The sequence below is a fragment of the Pseudorasbora parva genome, chromosome 18 (assembly GCF_024679245.1).
Source record: "Pseudorasbora parva isolate DD20220531a chromosome 18, ASM2467924v1, whole genome shotgun sequence".
Lineage (NCBI taxonomy): Eukaryota > Metazoa > Chordata > Actinopteri > Cypriniformes > Gobionidae > Pseudorasbora > Pseudorasbora parva.
Window position 1 is genome coordinate 39,626,710 of NC_090189.1, and position 14,872 is coordinate 39,641,581.

The 14,872-nt window shown below is 39.5% G+C and overlaps 2 protein-coding genes across 5 annotated transcripts in view; one reads left to right on the forward strand and one right to left on the reverse strand.

Annotated features, from left to right (window-relative positions):
- The window catches only part of cngk (cyclic nucleotide-gated potassium channel), a 126,927-nt gene extending 123,607 nt beyond the window's left edge, over positions 1 to 3,320 (forward strand). For both annotated transcript variants that reach the window (XM_067424724.1, XM_067424725.1), the window contains 2 exons: positions 2,606 to 2,709; positions 2,801 to 3,320. In XM_067424724.1, coding sequence (XP_067280825.1) covers positions 2,606 to 2,709; positions 2,801 to 3,093 — 397 coding nt within the window. In that variant the 3' untranslated portion in view covers positions 3,094 to 3,320. The remainder of the gene's footprint in view (positions 1 to 2,605; positions 2,710 to 2,800) is intronic.
- A 10,266-nt stretch (positions 3,321 to 13,586) lies between these two features.
- Positions 13,587 to 14,872, reverse strand: part of csf1rb (colony stimulating factor 1 receptor, b) — a 69,051-nt gene continuing 67,765 nt past the window's right edge. For 2 of the 3 annotated variants that reach the window (XM_067423939.1, XM_067423936.1), the window contains exon 21: positions 13,587 to 14,343. In XM_067423939.1, the coding sequence (XP_067280040.1) occupies positions 14,230 to 14,343 (114 nt within the window). In that variant the 3' untranslated portion in view covers positions 13,587 to 14,229. The remainder of the gene's footprint in view (positions 14,344 to 14,872) is intronic. The other variant, XM_067423938.1, reaches the window with a different exon arrangement.

Below are 14,872 nucleotides of genomic sequence, written 5' to 3' on the forward strand. Positions count from 1 at the left end.
GTTATTCCCTTAACTAAGATGAGTTGATACATACCTCTGTCGTCTGAGTGCGTGCACTTAATCTCTCTGAGGCGGGGTGACATTCTGATAGCATTTAGCTTAGCACACTAATCACAGTTCATTCCTATGGAACCAAACAGAGATCAAGTTAGAAGCAACCAATCAACTCCACGTTTCCCCTATTTAAATACAGTTACACGAATAGTTGGACGATCAAGTATGGTGACACAAAATAATACGTGGCGCTTTTTTAACCGAGTTAAAAAGGAGAACTATAATGTATGGCGGAATAGCACTTCTGAGAGTACTTCAACTCGGCGCAGTAAAAAGTCCCGGCCGAAACATCTTCCCTCACATCTCCCCCTCCCTCTCTCATTTCCGTAAATAGAACCAACGTGATCTGCACGCCTGCATCAGTAGTAGTTTGAGCAGAGTTGACGAAGTACCAGTTTGTAGGAAGATAGTTTGAACAATCATGGTTATAATGTGCGTCGTAAAGGGTTGTGAGAACAAGGCGAAGGTATTTAGTGCCGTCATGTTTCACCGATTTCGGCAGAAAGCTTGGTTAGCTGATTTGAACATTAATGCAACAACATCGCTGGAGATTCTGAAGAAATGGCGTGTTTGCTCCGAGCATTTCACATATTACCATATTGATATTAAAGCTTATAGTGTAAGGGGAGTTTTTATGTTTATTTTTCTCACTGCGGTTGCAGGTTTCTATATTGAGAGGTTCATCTCATAAAATCTGTTTGTTTGTTTTTATGATGTTCTCGTGAATGTTCCATCTGTAATATTAAACGTTGCTATGTTAAAGTATACTAATATTGGCTTTTGTCTTTTACTTAAGATCACTTGGAAAGCTGACACAGTGCCTGTTGATTTGGTGACACTAAGTTATAACGTTACACTACGGGCTTAGGCTTATACTTCATTTTTATTTCTGAGCTCACTTCTCAAGTGCATCAAACAGTCAAAAACTCTGTATTGCCTGTCTCACAAGCGCACTGATTTCGCAGCAAAGTTACTTGTGTTTACTAGGTTAAACAACAGTTTGATAAGCTAAGGTTACTGCCACCTGCACTTCAGGACAACCAAATACCATGCAAACGGACACTTACAGTGTTAGGTGATGATCCACTTTGTTGTGTTCTTGCTTTGATTATTGTCGGTGTGGCAGAATCCTTTAGGCGTAATCCTGTGGAGGTATAGTCCGCCTGTGTGACATGCTCGGAGCAAACACGCCATTTCTTCAGAATCTCCAGCGATGTTGTTGCATTAATGTTCAAATCAGCTAACCAAGCTTTCCGCCGAAATCGGTGAAACATGACGGCACTAAATACCTTCGCCTTGTTCTCACAACCCTTTACGACGCACATTATAACCATGATTGTTCAAACTATCTTCCTACAAACTGGTACTTCGTCAACTCTGCTCAAACTACTACTGATGCAGGCGTGCAGATCACGTTGGTTCTATTTACGGAAATGAGAGAGGGAGGAGGAGATGTGAGGGAAGATGTTTCGGCCGGGACTTTTTACTGCGCCGAGTTGAAGTACTCTCAGAAGTGCTATTCCGCCATACATTATAGTTCTCCTTTTTAACTCGGTTAAAAAAGCGCCACGTTTTATTTTGTGTCACCATACTTGATCTCGATCTTTGTATGAAGATTAGGAAGGAATGGAAGGCTCACCTGATAACATCACTGCTTTCTCCAGACACTGATTGTTTAAAGTCATCCGTGTCCATGTTTGTGCATTCCTGTCCTACTGGTCAATTGGGTAACCCCAAATCAAATTGTTCCATCAGGTCCACTTAACCCGATACCAGTTTTAGGGGAACCATTTGAATGGTTAATCATTGATTGTGTAGGGCCCGTGCCAAAATCAAAGTCTGGTCACCAGTATGTTCTGACTATCGTGTGCCACGACCTGTTCGCCTGAGGCAGTGCCGCTTCGCACTCTTAAGGCCACAAGTTAGACAGTTGTTCTCATTAAGTTCTGCTCCACCTTTGGCTTACCAAAGGTGATTCAGTCATTTAGTTTTACATCTAAAGTTTTTTCACAGACGTTAAACAAGTTGGGTATTAAACACCAATGCTTACCACCCAGAATCCCAAGGTGCACTGGAGCAATTCCATCAGACCCTCAAGTCGATGCTCTGAAAGTTTTGCCTTGAGAGTGGTAAGAAGTGGGTTGAAGGTTTACCCCTGATTATGTTGCTGCAAGGAAGATCATCCAGGAATTGCTGGGATTCAATCCAGCAGAGCTGGTGTTCGGACATACCCTAAGAGGTCCCCTTAAGTTGATCAGTGAACAGTTGCTGTCAAACAGTTCTTCGTCTAAGTCTATCCCGGACGAGCCCCCAAATTATGTTACGTCCCTATTCAGTCTAGGGTTAAAAGGAACTGGTAACAGAATAATATTGGTGTGATGTGAGGCAGCAAGGTTCAGTTCCCAACCCCAGAGCTTCTTGACAAGAAAAAGACCTCAAAACTCAATAATATGGTGCACAAAATATCTATGGTTATGATCATTTTTGAATAATATACTATTATTCTATTTCAAGTTTCATTATTGCTTTTCTTATTTTGATTCTGATTTAGAATCTGCACACGGCATTTCAAGAAGCACCAGTTATTCTCCCACTTTACAGAGCCTGTCCTGAGGGAACTTTCCACAAGAATCCTCTTCCAATGTTTCCCTGCTGGTGAGCATTTGATAAATCTTTGATTGTTTATAAATGGAAGAGAAATTGTCCTCAAGCATTTGATTTTGATTTTTTCCTTTGTTTTTTGAAGGGGAATTTATTTACAGAAGGGGAGACATTTGCACTGGAATATATCTGATAATTATTGGCAAGGTTAATCTGTGCCTGGACTCAAGAGGTAAAATCGCTTCTCAGCGTCTCTCTACTGGAGCAGCTTTCGGTGAACACGCTTTACTGCAATGTACACACCCTAACACTGCCATAGCCGCAAACTATGTGGATATTGCCATAATCTCCAAAAAGTCTTTGAATAGTCTGGATGTCTTATATCCAGCCGCTATGAGGATTTTGCTAAAGAAAGCATCTGATATTCTACATCCATAGGATGACTGATAATACTTTGTTGATCAGATAGATAGCTGTATGGTTGGTAAATTATTAAGTATGACTGCAAGTCCATATTATTTTAGGATATTTTGTTCATTTGCAATGGAATAATTTGTAATGTAATATTAATGTATATAGTGATGCTGCTGATAAAGCAATAGCGTGTTCGTTTGTCATGTTCTATTTGTCTGACTAAATTAAAAAAAATCCACATGAAATATAAATCTTCAAACTTGCATACCATTATTTTGTGCTGACAATTTATTCTTCAGTGCAGTACCGTCGCAAGGGCTGTGCCAAGTGTGTGAGCGCACAGGCCTCGCGCAAAATAAAGTGACAGCTGACTTGAAGATGTAAAGCCAATAGTTAAACTTCATGTTTTAGTCCTTCAAAATACTATAATACAAAATAAGTAATACAAAATGATACAATAAGACATAACTAAACATGTATGTTGCGATGCTGTATTATTCTGCTTGTTAAAAATGTATTACGCAGTAACTTGCAATAGGCTAATTCTCTGTAGACATGCATGTCATTCAGCGGGAATCACACTCGTCAGGCTCGTAGTCCATTCAAATTCTGATTATGGCCACCTCTGATCAAATGGGTCAAACCATAGATATTACCCAGGAAGTTCAAATACCCTAAATATGCTAGAAATAGACGCTCATTCAAGGATGTGCATTTATTGCATGGACGGAGGAAGCATGGATGCCGTTCTTTTTTTTTTTTTTTTTTTTTTTTACATGGCACCTTAAAAACTGTCTGACCAATGAGATTTTCCAATGAGAAGGCTTTTTTTTCACTGAGGCTCTTTTGTTCACATGCCTGGAGCTGCTAGACTTACAGTAAAACACGACTTGCCAAGCACACACATACGACGGAGAGGAACATACACAAATACATTAAGTACAACATTAACAGCATGGATATGGATATATATATATATATATATATATATATATATATATATATATATATATATATATATATATATCCATATCCATATCCATATCCATATCCATGCTGTTAATGTTGTACTTAATGTATTTGTGTATTTGATTGGAAAGAACACAATAATGTTCTGAAATTGAAATAATGGCTGTAATTGTGTGGTCTCTTTGCTTATAGAAGGTTGTGACAGACCCAAATAATCACGGCAGATTGGTCACAAACGTGATCCCTGCACAATCTAATGTGCAGTGTCATTAAATCATTCATGCATTGTTTGAAACACATTTCTTCTCCCTCTTCGAGTTTCGTCCATTTTCTCCACTGCTAAAGAAACTCTTTAAAGGCCTTATCCATACTCCTAACAATTTTGGACCTTAAAGGAGCACTATATAGTATTTTTGCGGTAAAATATCCAAAAACCACTAGGCCAGTTGTAGTGGACAGCAGAATTCCAGGGCCCAGTTTATGGCCGGGCCCCTCTTTGCCCATAACAGTGGACAAAGGTTTGCTCCATTTTGATTGGATATTGTTAGACTAGCACAAACAAAATGTCCAACGGCATCAGATAAAGATGCTTGGACAACATCCAGAAACCTCTTTGAGGGCAAGAAGAAGACCTCTAGTACCAAGCCCAGGAAGGACAGGACTTCTCATTGGTCCACATGCAGTTTCTGCCCTTCACCCATCTAGAGACTGATCCCTAATGTCCTGATTTGTGACGGCCATAAACATTCCTCAGGACTTCAGCAGTAGTGGGTGAAACAAAGAAAGACCAAAATGATCCATCCAAATCCATTCACAACTATGTTTGGAAACCTTAAGTCTGATGCAAATTACACACATCCATTTCATACTTATTCAGAGAAATAAGTACTCTCAGTGACAGCTATTTGTAATGCAACATCTTCCACAAATTCAGCTGTTAATGAACAAATGAATGAACACATGACAGTTCAATCTTTTTCCATCATGTTTGGTGTCTATGTGTTTAGTATATTGCCAAGGGTATTCTGATGGTGGTTTGGAAAGTGAGAAATGCATTGATGAACTTTAAAGACCCTGTAAAGACTTCTAACTGTGTACAGTATGCAAATGAGTTCCACAGGGGAAAGAAGGGTGGGCCACACTGTGTGCCCTCTCTGATGCCAGCAGCCAATAGCAACACTGGAATGAAGAAGCGCCAAATTGCAATCTCCTCCTATTCGGAAAAGGATAAAGGTACCCTTTCAATAGACACTCCTTGTTCTGAGTCTGTCCCCTGAGGATTAGACTGTGACAGAGCAATCAGGTTCTGAGTCTCCATGCGAGAGACAAACAGTTCACCAAGTTCTGAGTCTGTCCGCCGAGGATTAGACTGTGACAGAGCAACCAAGTTCTGAGCCTCTGGTTTAACCAGAGAGACAACACAAGATCCGAGGATCTGAATCTACAGCTTGTGAGGCAGTGACAGATACGACAACGTTCTGAGCCTCCAGCCTGTGAGGAAAGAGACATTAACCAAGTTCTGAGCCTCTGGTTTAACCAGAGAGACAACACAAGATCCGAGGATCTGAATCTACAGCTTGTGAGGCAGCAACAGATACGACAACGTTCTGAGCCTCCAGCCTGTGAGGAAAGAGACATTAACCAACACTACGTTCAGAGTTTTAGTCCAGCGAGACGACTACAGCACGTCCCGAGTCTCCATGCTAAAGAGAACAGAGCAGATTGACCAACTACTGAGTGTCTGGTCCAAAGAGGCAGAAGACACACAGAGACATTTGCAACAAGGTTAAGCTCAGGAGAGCAAACCTTCACTTCAAGGTTCCTTCGTCTGTGTGTTCCAGATTAAGGACCTTCTGCACCTACTTCAGGGCCTCATCTGCGTGTTCCAGATTTTAGGACCCTTTTGTGCCCCAGGAGATCAGCATCCCACAGATCTTCATGTTCAAGGCTGTTGAAACGGATTCCAGCTCCTTTCTTCACTGCACTGTCTCCCAGCAAAACCAGTGGAAGAAGTCATCACCATCGGACTGCTTACTCAACCACGTGGAACGTAAATATCACTTAACCAAACCTCTTTCTAGAGACCTTGGCATTGTTGTATATTATCAGTATATGATTTTCTAATTTACATTGGAGGTAATATAACTGATGCTAGTTAATAACAAATAATCTTTCGTTTATTTGTTTGATACATAATAAGGTTCTTCACCTTAATTTCAGAGAAACAACAGTTTATCTTTCCATAAGATAACGTAACTCTTCTATAGCCACACTTAACTTACTCACATGTATTTTATGCATTTTACGCACTTTCTTCCTTTATCATTCATTGTATTCATATAGTAGTTGTGTTAATTGTTCTGTTTATCTTTTGTTAATAAAATCTATTTTATTACAATTGTGTCTTCCTTGTGCTGATAAAGCAGAAAAGGCTCTACAAGTTAGAAATCTCACCAATCTTTCAGATAAATCAGCTGACCAACTCTCCCCCCTTTTCATTCATTATAAATGACTGCGCAGCCTCCTGTGCGGAGTGTTCTCATACAGCCAAGGTAAAAGGCCTTGACTAGTGTCCCAAACTAACAGGGGGGAAGGTGGTCATCTGATGTACTCATAACCACACCTTAAGTGACGTATGATCCAAATTCACAACGTCAGCGGTGACGTGAGTACCAATCACTCTCTTACTTAGTGTCCTTGGGTGGACAAAAGTAAAAATCACTACACAGTGTTATATATTTTGTTCAGTTGAGTACTTACAATATCCCAAATGTTTCCAACTATTTGTAAATTGTGAGAAAATTGCTATTTTAACTAAGGACCGGGACGTGTCAGCATAGCGTTTGAGCGAGTCGCCTGTCAATCGCGTCATATATGCGTTACCCTCGGTTTTATTCTGCAGAAGCGCTTTTCTCTTAGCAGTATGAACATGTCACAGCAGCGCAGAGCGAATGCACAGATTAACGTCAGTAACATCATTATAAACACTCTTAAATGTATCTGGTATGTTAAACAGAGCTGCTTTACCTTATAATCATGACCGGAAAAAGCGGAAGTGCAAGCGCCCGGCGACTGTTTCCCGTCCCGTCATAATAAAAGTCCCGGTACTCGCGAGCCGTGTGTTTGTGTAACATCGCTCCAGTGGCCGTGCTCAGCTCCACAACACTCGGTCCTGCTCTGTTTTACACTACAGTAACGTTAATAACCGCATCCATGAACATGATTTCTGCCCAAATCCTATTTTCCACCGGCTGTGAGGTGAAGACCACATGTCCCAAGATACTGCGCTCACACTTGATATCATCAAACTACGCCTTTGTTTAGAATAGGCGCCCTCCAGTGGATGAAAAGTTGCATAGGGTTGCATAGTTCCATCTTTTAAGAATGTTCTTAGAATTTTGTCACTAGGAACTACTCTTTGCATTAAGATTTTTCATGAATACAGACCCAGTCTTTCACTGAAAAAACTTTGCTCTTTTAGATTCAGAAAAATTGTTGAATATATTTTCAAAACTCTGCATAAAAGGCTTAAAGGAGGAGTCCGGATCGATGAAAATATGATATAAGAAGCACTGCTTCCATTCTGTTTTGCAATAACCGAGACATACATGAACTTTCAATCAATCAATCATCTTTATTTATATAGTGCTTTTACAATGACAATTGTTTCAAAGCAGCTTCACAGGCATTTGGCACTTGGCATTTTCTTGGTTGTCCTTCTCTTCTACTGTCTGGCCCCTGTGGCTAGGAAGGACACTGCAATCTTTTCTTCAACGCTTCAGCACAGCATTCCGGGAAGGCAGCGCTGCATTTGAACTGATTTGAACGCAGAAATGACGGGAAGCTTCACAACATACGCTTCGGTCGTGTCACAAAAGTGGATCTCCACGGTCACTGCTGTCACAGGACATCACGAAATCAACAGTTACCAAAGAAGTGTGTTTTTGACGGAGCGGTCCCGACGATAAAGGTTCACGGTCGTGCTTTGGAAACAGGCGGTGAGTAAAACTGCTTCAAATGTCTGTTGTTGTCTATCGTCGCGCAAGTAAACATCAGTAAACAACACGATCGTGTATAACGTTAGTTAATTTATCAATGGAGCATGCGATCTATGGTGTGTGTTTAAATACATTTGTTTAGCTGACCAATATAGGTGTCAGTTTGTTTATTGTAAAACCACAAAGCGTGCTTCGTCATTCAAATGCGCTAACGGTTACTCCATTGTTGTTCTCTGTATAACGTTACACTAGTCTGACGTGCAAAACCGTTTTGCTTGCTACTGCTAAGGTTTAGTCGCATACAATAGTCCATAAACCGAATCATGTCCTCATAAAGTGCGAGTAAACACACACAAATGTTGACAGGCCACTAAATACAGTCCATACCACAGAGACGGACGTCCTGCTGCTGCTGTTTCTCCTGTTCAATTTATTTCAGCCTCCAGACAGGGCCGGCTCTAGCTCTTTGGTTGCCCTAGGCGAGATGGAGTTTTGCGCCCCCCCCCCACCCCCCCACTCCACTCACTTTTATCGTCTCTAATTCAGCACATGTCTGTTTTCCTAGGCCTACCCCTAACCGAGAAGCACTTATTATTAAACATGTTCGACGCTTTATTCCCACTTTTCAAACATTTTCTCACTTTTTATTGAAAATAAATGCCTTTCCGATCTGATATGTGATGGGAAAAGGGAATAGAGTGAGTGTGGCAAAAGGCAGGATCGAACCTCTGATCGACCTGCATCAATTCTTGATGTCATGCGTCTTACCACTACACTACAGCCACTGTAAAGAATTTGGTGAACACAGCATATTTGTGTTTGATGTAAATAATATGGCATCTTTCGTTAGACTACTCCAGTTAAAAAATAAAAAAAAAATATGAGAGGCCGTATTTATTTCCTTCTGACGCACACGTAGAGAGCGTTTGTACTTTTCATAAATAACGTGCATACGTTATCCATATTTATAACGAACTGGACTTTTGATATTTAAATGACATCCATGTAGGTTATTGTAGATTATTGTCAGTGAAGTTATGTTTGCAATACGTATAGTAATTATGAAGAAAACTAGCAAGTGACAATAGCTTAGTGACAATATTAATAATATTTATAAAATAAATATTAGTTGATAAGATTGATACTAAGTAATTTTATTTTGTTTGACAACTTATTGGCTGAGATAAGAAGGCTAACCTCTATACTGGGCTTTCTTTCGATTTTCTTCCTTTCTTTTTTTCTCTTTTTCCGTCCCTGTGCACCCGCGGGTTTAGACGCCTCATTTTTGATGAACGCGCAAGATGAGCACTTGCCTGACCTAATAATCAATAATCACCATCAATTCAATCTAATAATCAGGTTGATAAGTAATTAAAGGTGTGGCTGAGGGGGCGCCCCGTAATGATCATGTTTAATGAACATTATGTTGTATTTCGCTTGTTCCGATTCTTAATGGGAAGTAATGGGCGGCACTAGAGCGCGCTCGCGCCCCTAACACAAATGTCGCCCTAGGCAACCGCCTAGCTCGCCTATAGCAAACGCCGGCCCTGCCTCCAGATCTGATTCTGGATCATATATGTATTAGTTGAACTTGATAGCCATGGTTTATTTAGGGTAGCTTTTTCTTCTCCAAGCTTGAGGACGTCACTACTTTGTGCGCACTCGTCATTCTTTAGCTTCGCCCACACGATACGCCTCCAGGCGCTCGTTTTTTGCCGGAAAGACTCGGTACAGCCCATATTTCTTTTATAAATATAATAAAACTAAACACTTTTCGGAGATATGAAGGATGCAATACTACTCTATAGGTACTCAAGATTGACATGACATTGACTGAAAGTGACCCCACCCCCTTTAAGGAAGATCAGATGCACCACAACTAAATTAGGTGCATGGCTCCTACAATGGATGTACCATGGGGTCCAGTTCATTCACTCTTTTGTACTCCACTCACTATGCCACTCACTGTAGAGCCCCATCAAAGCCCTGACCTTTTTAGGACGGTCGTTTAAAGACCCCACTTTGTCATCTGATTGAGAATGGCTGAGGTTAATGTTGCTACATCTTGTTTGGGCAAAAGACAGAAAGCAAAAATCTCTTAAAGGGGTGGTTGATTATGATTTGACTTGTTTAACTTTAGTTAGTGTATCGCTGTTTGAGCAGAAACCACATCTGAAAAATTACAACAGTCAAAGTTTAAAGCAAAGGCAGATCTTTTCTTTTAAAGAAATCGCTTTTTAAAGACTACAACAAACGGCTGGTTGGGAGCACAATGAGATTCTTCACTGGTTAGTGACATCACTAACCCTATAATTTACATAACCTCGCCCCTGGGAACATGTGGAGAAGAGGAAGAGTTGTTCTAGTCGAGCACATTTGGGAGTCGCTCAAGCTGTTTTTCACATTTGTCTTTCTGTCTTTCACATTTATTAATACTGTACAGTATGAAGACAAATGCAATAGCATGTCATAAAGCAAGACGACATAAGTTATAACCGTAATTAAACTAAACTATCCATGTTCTCTCTTCATCAGCAGATATTCTCTGGCTCATCTCAAATCAGTTCCCACACCTGCGGTTTATAGATTATCATGACATATGCTAATTAATGACTGAAGATCGTTAACTCATCAATTCAACTATCCATTCAGAAACGTCCTGTCTCATTCTACATGTTGTCCCTTCTTCTTGAGTCTCTCCATCATTGTCCGACTCTGGTTTGATCATAAAAGGCTGAACAGTTTCTGTGTGTGAGGTAATCGGAGCTGCTCCCTATTCTACAAAGAGGGCTGGGAACAGCAGCTCATTTGCATTTAAAGGGACACACACAAAAACTGCTCTTGGTAGATTGTGTTGGTCTTTATGGAAATGATACGGCTGCATCTGTGTGTCGTCAGTAGATCACATGCTGAACTTTCCATCTGGTCCTTGGTTTCATCAGATTACTATACATTTTCAGAGTGTTTTTGGGAGATTGTATATATTTATAGCCAAGTTTAGCATTGGCAATGAGATCCCTTTGATGATTTAGCAGCAGCAGCAACCAAGATGTACATAAAATCATACACGAACAGTTGAGATTTATTGTCAGGTAATCAGTCACTTCAGTGTATTACGACAAAGTTGAAAATAAATGAAAATAAAAATTAAATGAAATATGACCAGCCCAGTTGTTTATATATATATATATATATATATATAAAGTTGATACAAAGTCTTCAGAGGAGCAAAAGAAAGACCAGAGTGTGTACAAACTTCAGGGTGACCCACGGCCCAAAATAAGAGTCAATATAAAAAAGATAAAATAACTTAGTTATATCAAAGAAAAAACTTTACCATCAGTGCCATTCATTCTAATGCATCCTACAAACAACATAAACCAGAATAAATGCATATTATAAAAGAACACAAAAACATCTGTAACAAGGAGACGACGAGCGTTTCACATGAGCTCGTAAGTAGTCCTTTATGAACACAGTCATATACACAATTACCAGGGCCGTTTCTAGCCTTTCTGGCACCCTAGGCAAGATTCATATGTTGCACCCCCACCCCCCCCCCTATTTTTTTTTTTTCACTATAATTTATAAAGCAAATATGACTTCCTTATTTCATGGGCATATTGTACATGCATTAATCCAGTAATGTCGCCAGGTTTATTATCACTGAGATCAGAAATGTTAGGGGGGTTCTGGGGCATGCTCCCCTGAGAAAATTTTGATTTCTATGATCTACATATGTGTATTTTAAGATGTTCTGAAGGCCAAAAAATTAGATAACAATAGCTTGAAAACCATGTCACTCGGCGCCGCTACCGATTGAAGAACACAGTGACACAAAGACTAAAAGACGGGACGAAGCCGTAGCCGAAGCCTCGCGCCAGTTTCATGTTTTAAAGGTTAATCACATATTTTTTTAGAGGGGGCATAAGAGGCATAAGTTCATAAAAAAGGGCCTAGTGAAGCCCATGGTTATGACAGTATTAGCCTACTTGATCAATTTACACTAAACAGCTATCTCTGATATAAAGATTTTTTTTTTTTTATTCAAATTAACTGCTATAATGTTCTGCACCTGAAATGAGCATGGCGTGTGGTCCGTCCAGTACTAATATTCAGTTTAATGTTTTGCTCAACGTTATAGAGAGACCAGCTTAGTAGAGAACAAGTAACCAATAAGTAGACTATATACCTGTATATATAAATAAATATATTTCGCTTTCTTTTTTATATTTCCTCTTTTTTCTTTTTACGATACTGAGCCCCTGATGGCTTTGACCTTGATGATGAAACTAAAGCACGCTGTAACGAATAGAAATATAGTGTGGCCCCTTTAAGAGTTGCGCGCGCTCCCTGCAAACGAAGTCTGCATTTTGTGTATGTGCGCACTGAGTCGCTCCCATGTGTGGGGATTATTTTCTGTTGCTAACAGTCAGTTATTTTGTTTTATTAAGTAATGCTGTGGACGGAAAGGGAGTTTGTGATGAGAGTTCAGCGGGGAATAAAGTGCGATCTGTTTGATGTTAATCGCCTCCGTGTTTGCATCCACTCCAGTTACATTAAGTGAGCAATCCGCATTTTTCACTCAGTCACGAGCGTTACAACGCCACGGATGACGACGTTCCCTGCCGCCCTCTACATGATCTCATTTCATTACAGCAGCTCCACTATCACCATGGCGACTTCACTCCAATAATCGCAGCTAATCATAATGCCTTGAAATAGCAAAAGTACGAAATATGAATAATAAAATAAATATGAAATAACTAAAAAATCTTGTTGGGGCGGGGGCTCACTGGCGCCCCCCAGCTGTTGGCGCCCTAGGCGACCGCCTAGTTTGCCTATGCCTAGAAACGGCACTGACAATTACCATAGGTTCTGCACACTTAACCGCTTAAACTCCGAGGACCCTGTACAGGGTCGGGAATGACATCGTCATGTATATACTTTCCATTTTAAATGTCTGTGAAGAAACGATGATGTCTTATGTGGTACCATTTGAAAGCTTAGAATCTCTACTTTCTGGAGATATGCATCACTTATATGGCTTTTTTCTTTATACAAATTAATGTATTTACACTAAATTACTCTGGTACCATTTCTGCCTGGATTTGGCCTACCCAAATTGAAAAGCCTCCCAAAGGCTTACACATACAGTGAAACATTTTCAAAAGTTCAAAATTTTGGTGTCATTTTACAGGAAACCCTTTGAAGTTACATAAGACACTGCTAAAAGTAATAAACATGTAAGTATATGTTGTCTAAGCTTTTAAAAAATCCTCCCTTCAGACCTATTTGAATAAATCTTGCAGCACATGACACAGACAAACTTCTTTTTTTTCACTATTTTCTGGAATTTAGTGGAAGCAGCCCAAACTGTCTGCAGGTTCCCAGAGCACACAGGGCCTGAGTTACACACTTTCAAAAATGAATTTATTTTAAAAAAAAAGCGCCTACTTTTTTGGAGGGGTTATTACAGCTTGGACAACATATACTTACATGTTTATGATTTTTCGCAGTGTTTTATGTAACTTCAAAGGGTTTCCTGTAAAATGACCAACATTTTGAACTTAGACCATTGTATGTGTGTATGGGAAGCTTTTCAATTTGGGTAGGCCAAATCCTGGCGGAAATTCCTAAAAATGGTCTTGGAGTTTAAGGCAGTTAGGTTCATTTACGTTTGGTAACACGCTTTATTTTACAGGGTCCTTGTTACATGTACTTACCATAGTAATAACAGTAAATTATGCATTATTACATGCAACTAACCCTCAACCAAAGTCTAATGCTACCCAGTAAGTACATTAAATTAATGTACTAATAATTTTTTTTTTTTTTTTTTTTTTATTATACAATTTTCTGGGGATATTTGTTTTTAAATGCTTAAAAGTATACAGTATGTATTTAATGTTTTGAAAGACTAATTATGCTGTTTGTTTTGTTTTTTACATATATAATTAGCAGATATCAATTACGGTCAATGAAAAAAATAAAAAACGAATTAAATGTCACAAAGAAAGAATACACATATTTGCAAACAGAAGTGGGAAAGATGCTTGATAAACTGTCAGCTACCATGGTTTTAACAAGTAAAATAAAATAATATAGCAGGATATAACAACGTTATCAATGTCAAAACACATAGCAGTATAAGCTCTAGTTATACGGACATGGTAAGTTGAAGCATGTTGTGTTAGGTCAAACTGTTGGTCATTAAAGGCTGGTCCTCTCTGCTGACTGCGGATGTGTTGCTCTGTTTCTCCATCAGGAGACTCTGAAGCTCTGGATACATGCTTTCATTGTTCTGCTGAAGAAAAGAAGATTTTACTTTCTACAGTAAATATTGCTTTTCTAAATATTTATATTTATACAGCAGTTCTTTCTGTCTGGTCCTCGAATCTGATTGATGAATGTAGTTATTTAGACCTCAAATATGTGACTCATATATAAACATAGCTTCTTTATAATCTGTTTAGACACTTTCACAGATGTGAGTTTTGGGCTGTCAGCAGCCGTTCAGCGCTCATGTAGACCCGCTGAGAACAGCTTCAACTCGGACACAGTGGCGGAGACTACATTTACTTCACTATTTCCATTTCACCTAGAAAAAAGCATTTATGTTGACATGTGGCGGCGCTGCAATTTGTTCATATTAAGAGAATCTTAACGTTACCAGACAGACGGGGGTCACACACAGTTGTTCAAAATCCTGCAGCGCCATTCACATGGTTTTCCATTAATCAATAATTTGTCTCAAAACGTTTTTAATGTATAATGACTTCAGTTACTTTAAATTCTTTCAGTGCAAAGTCTGTGGTTGGGATATGGGGATTGGT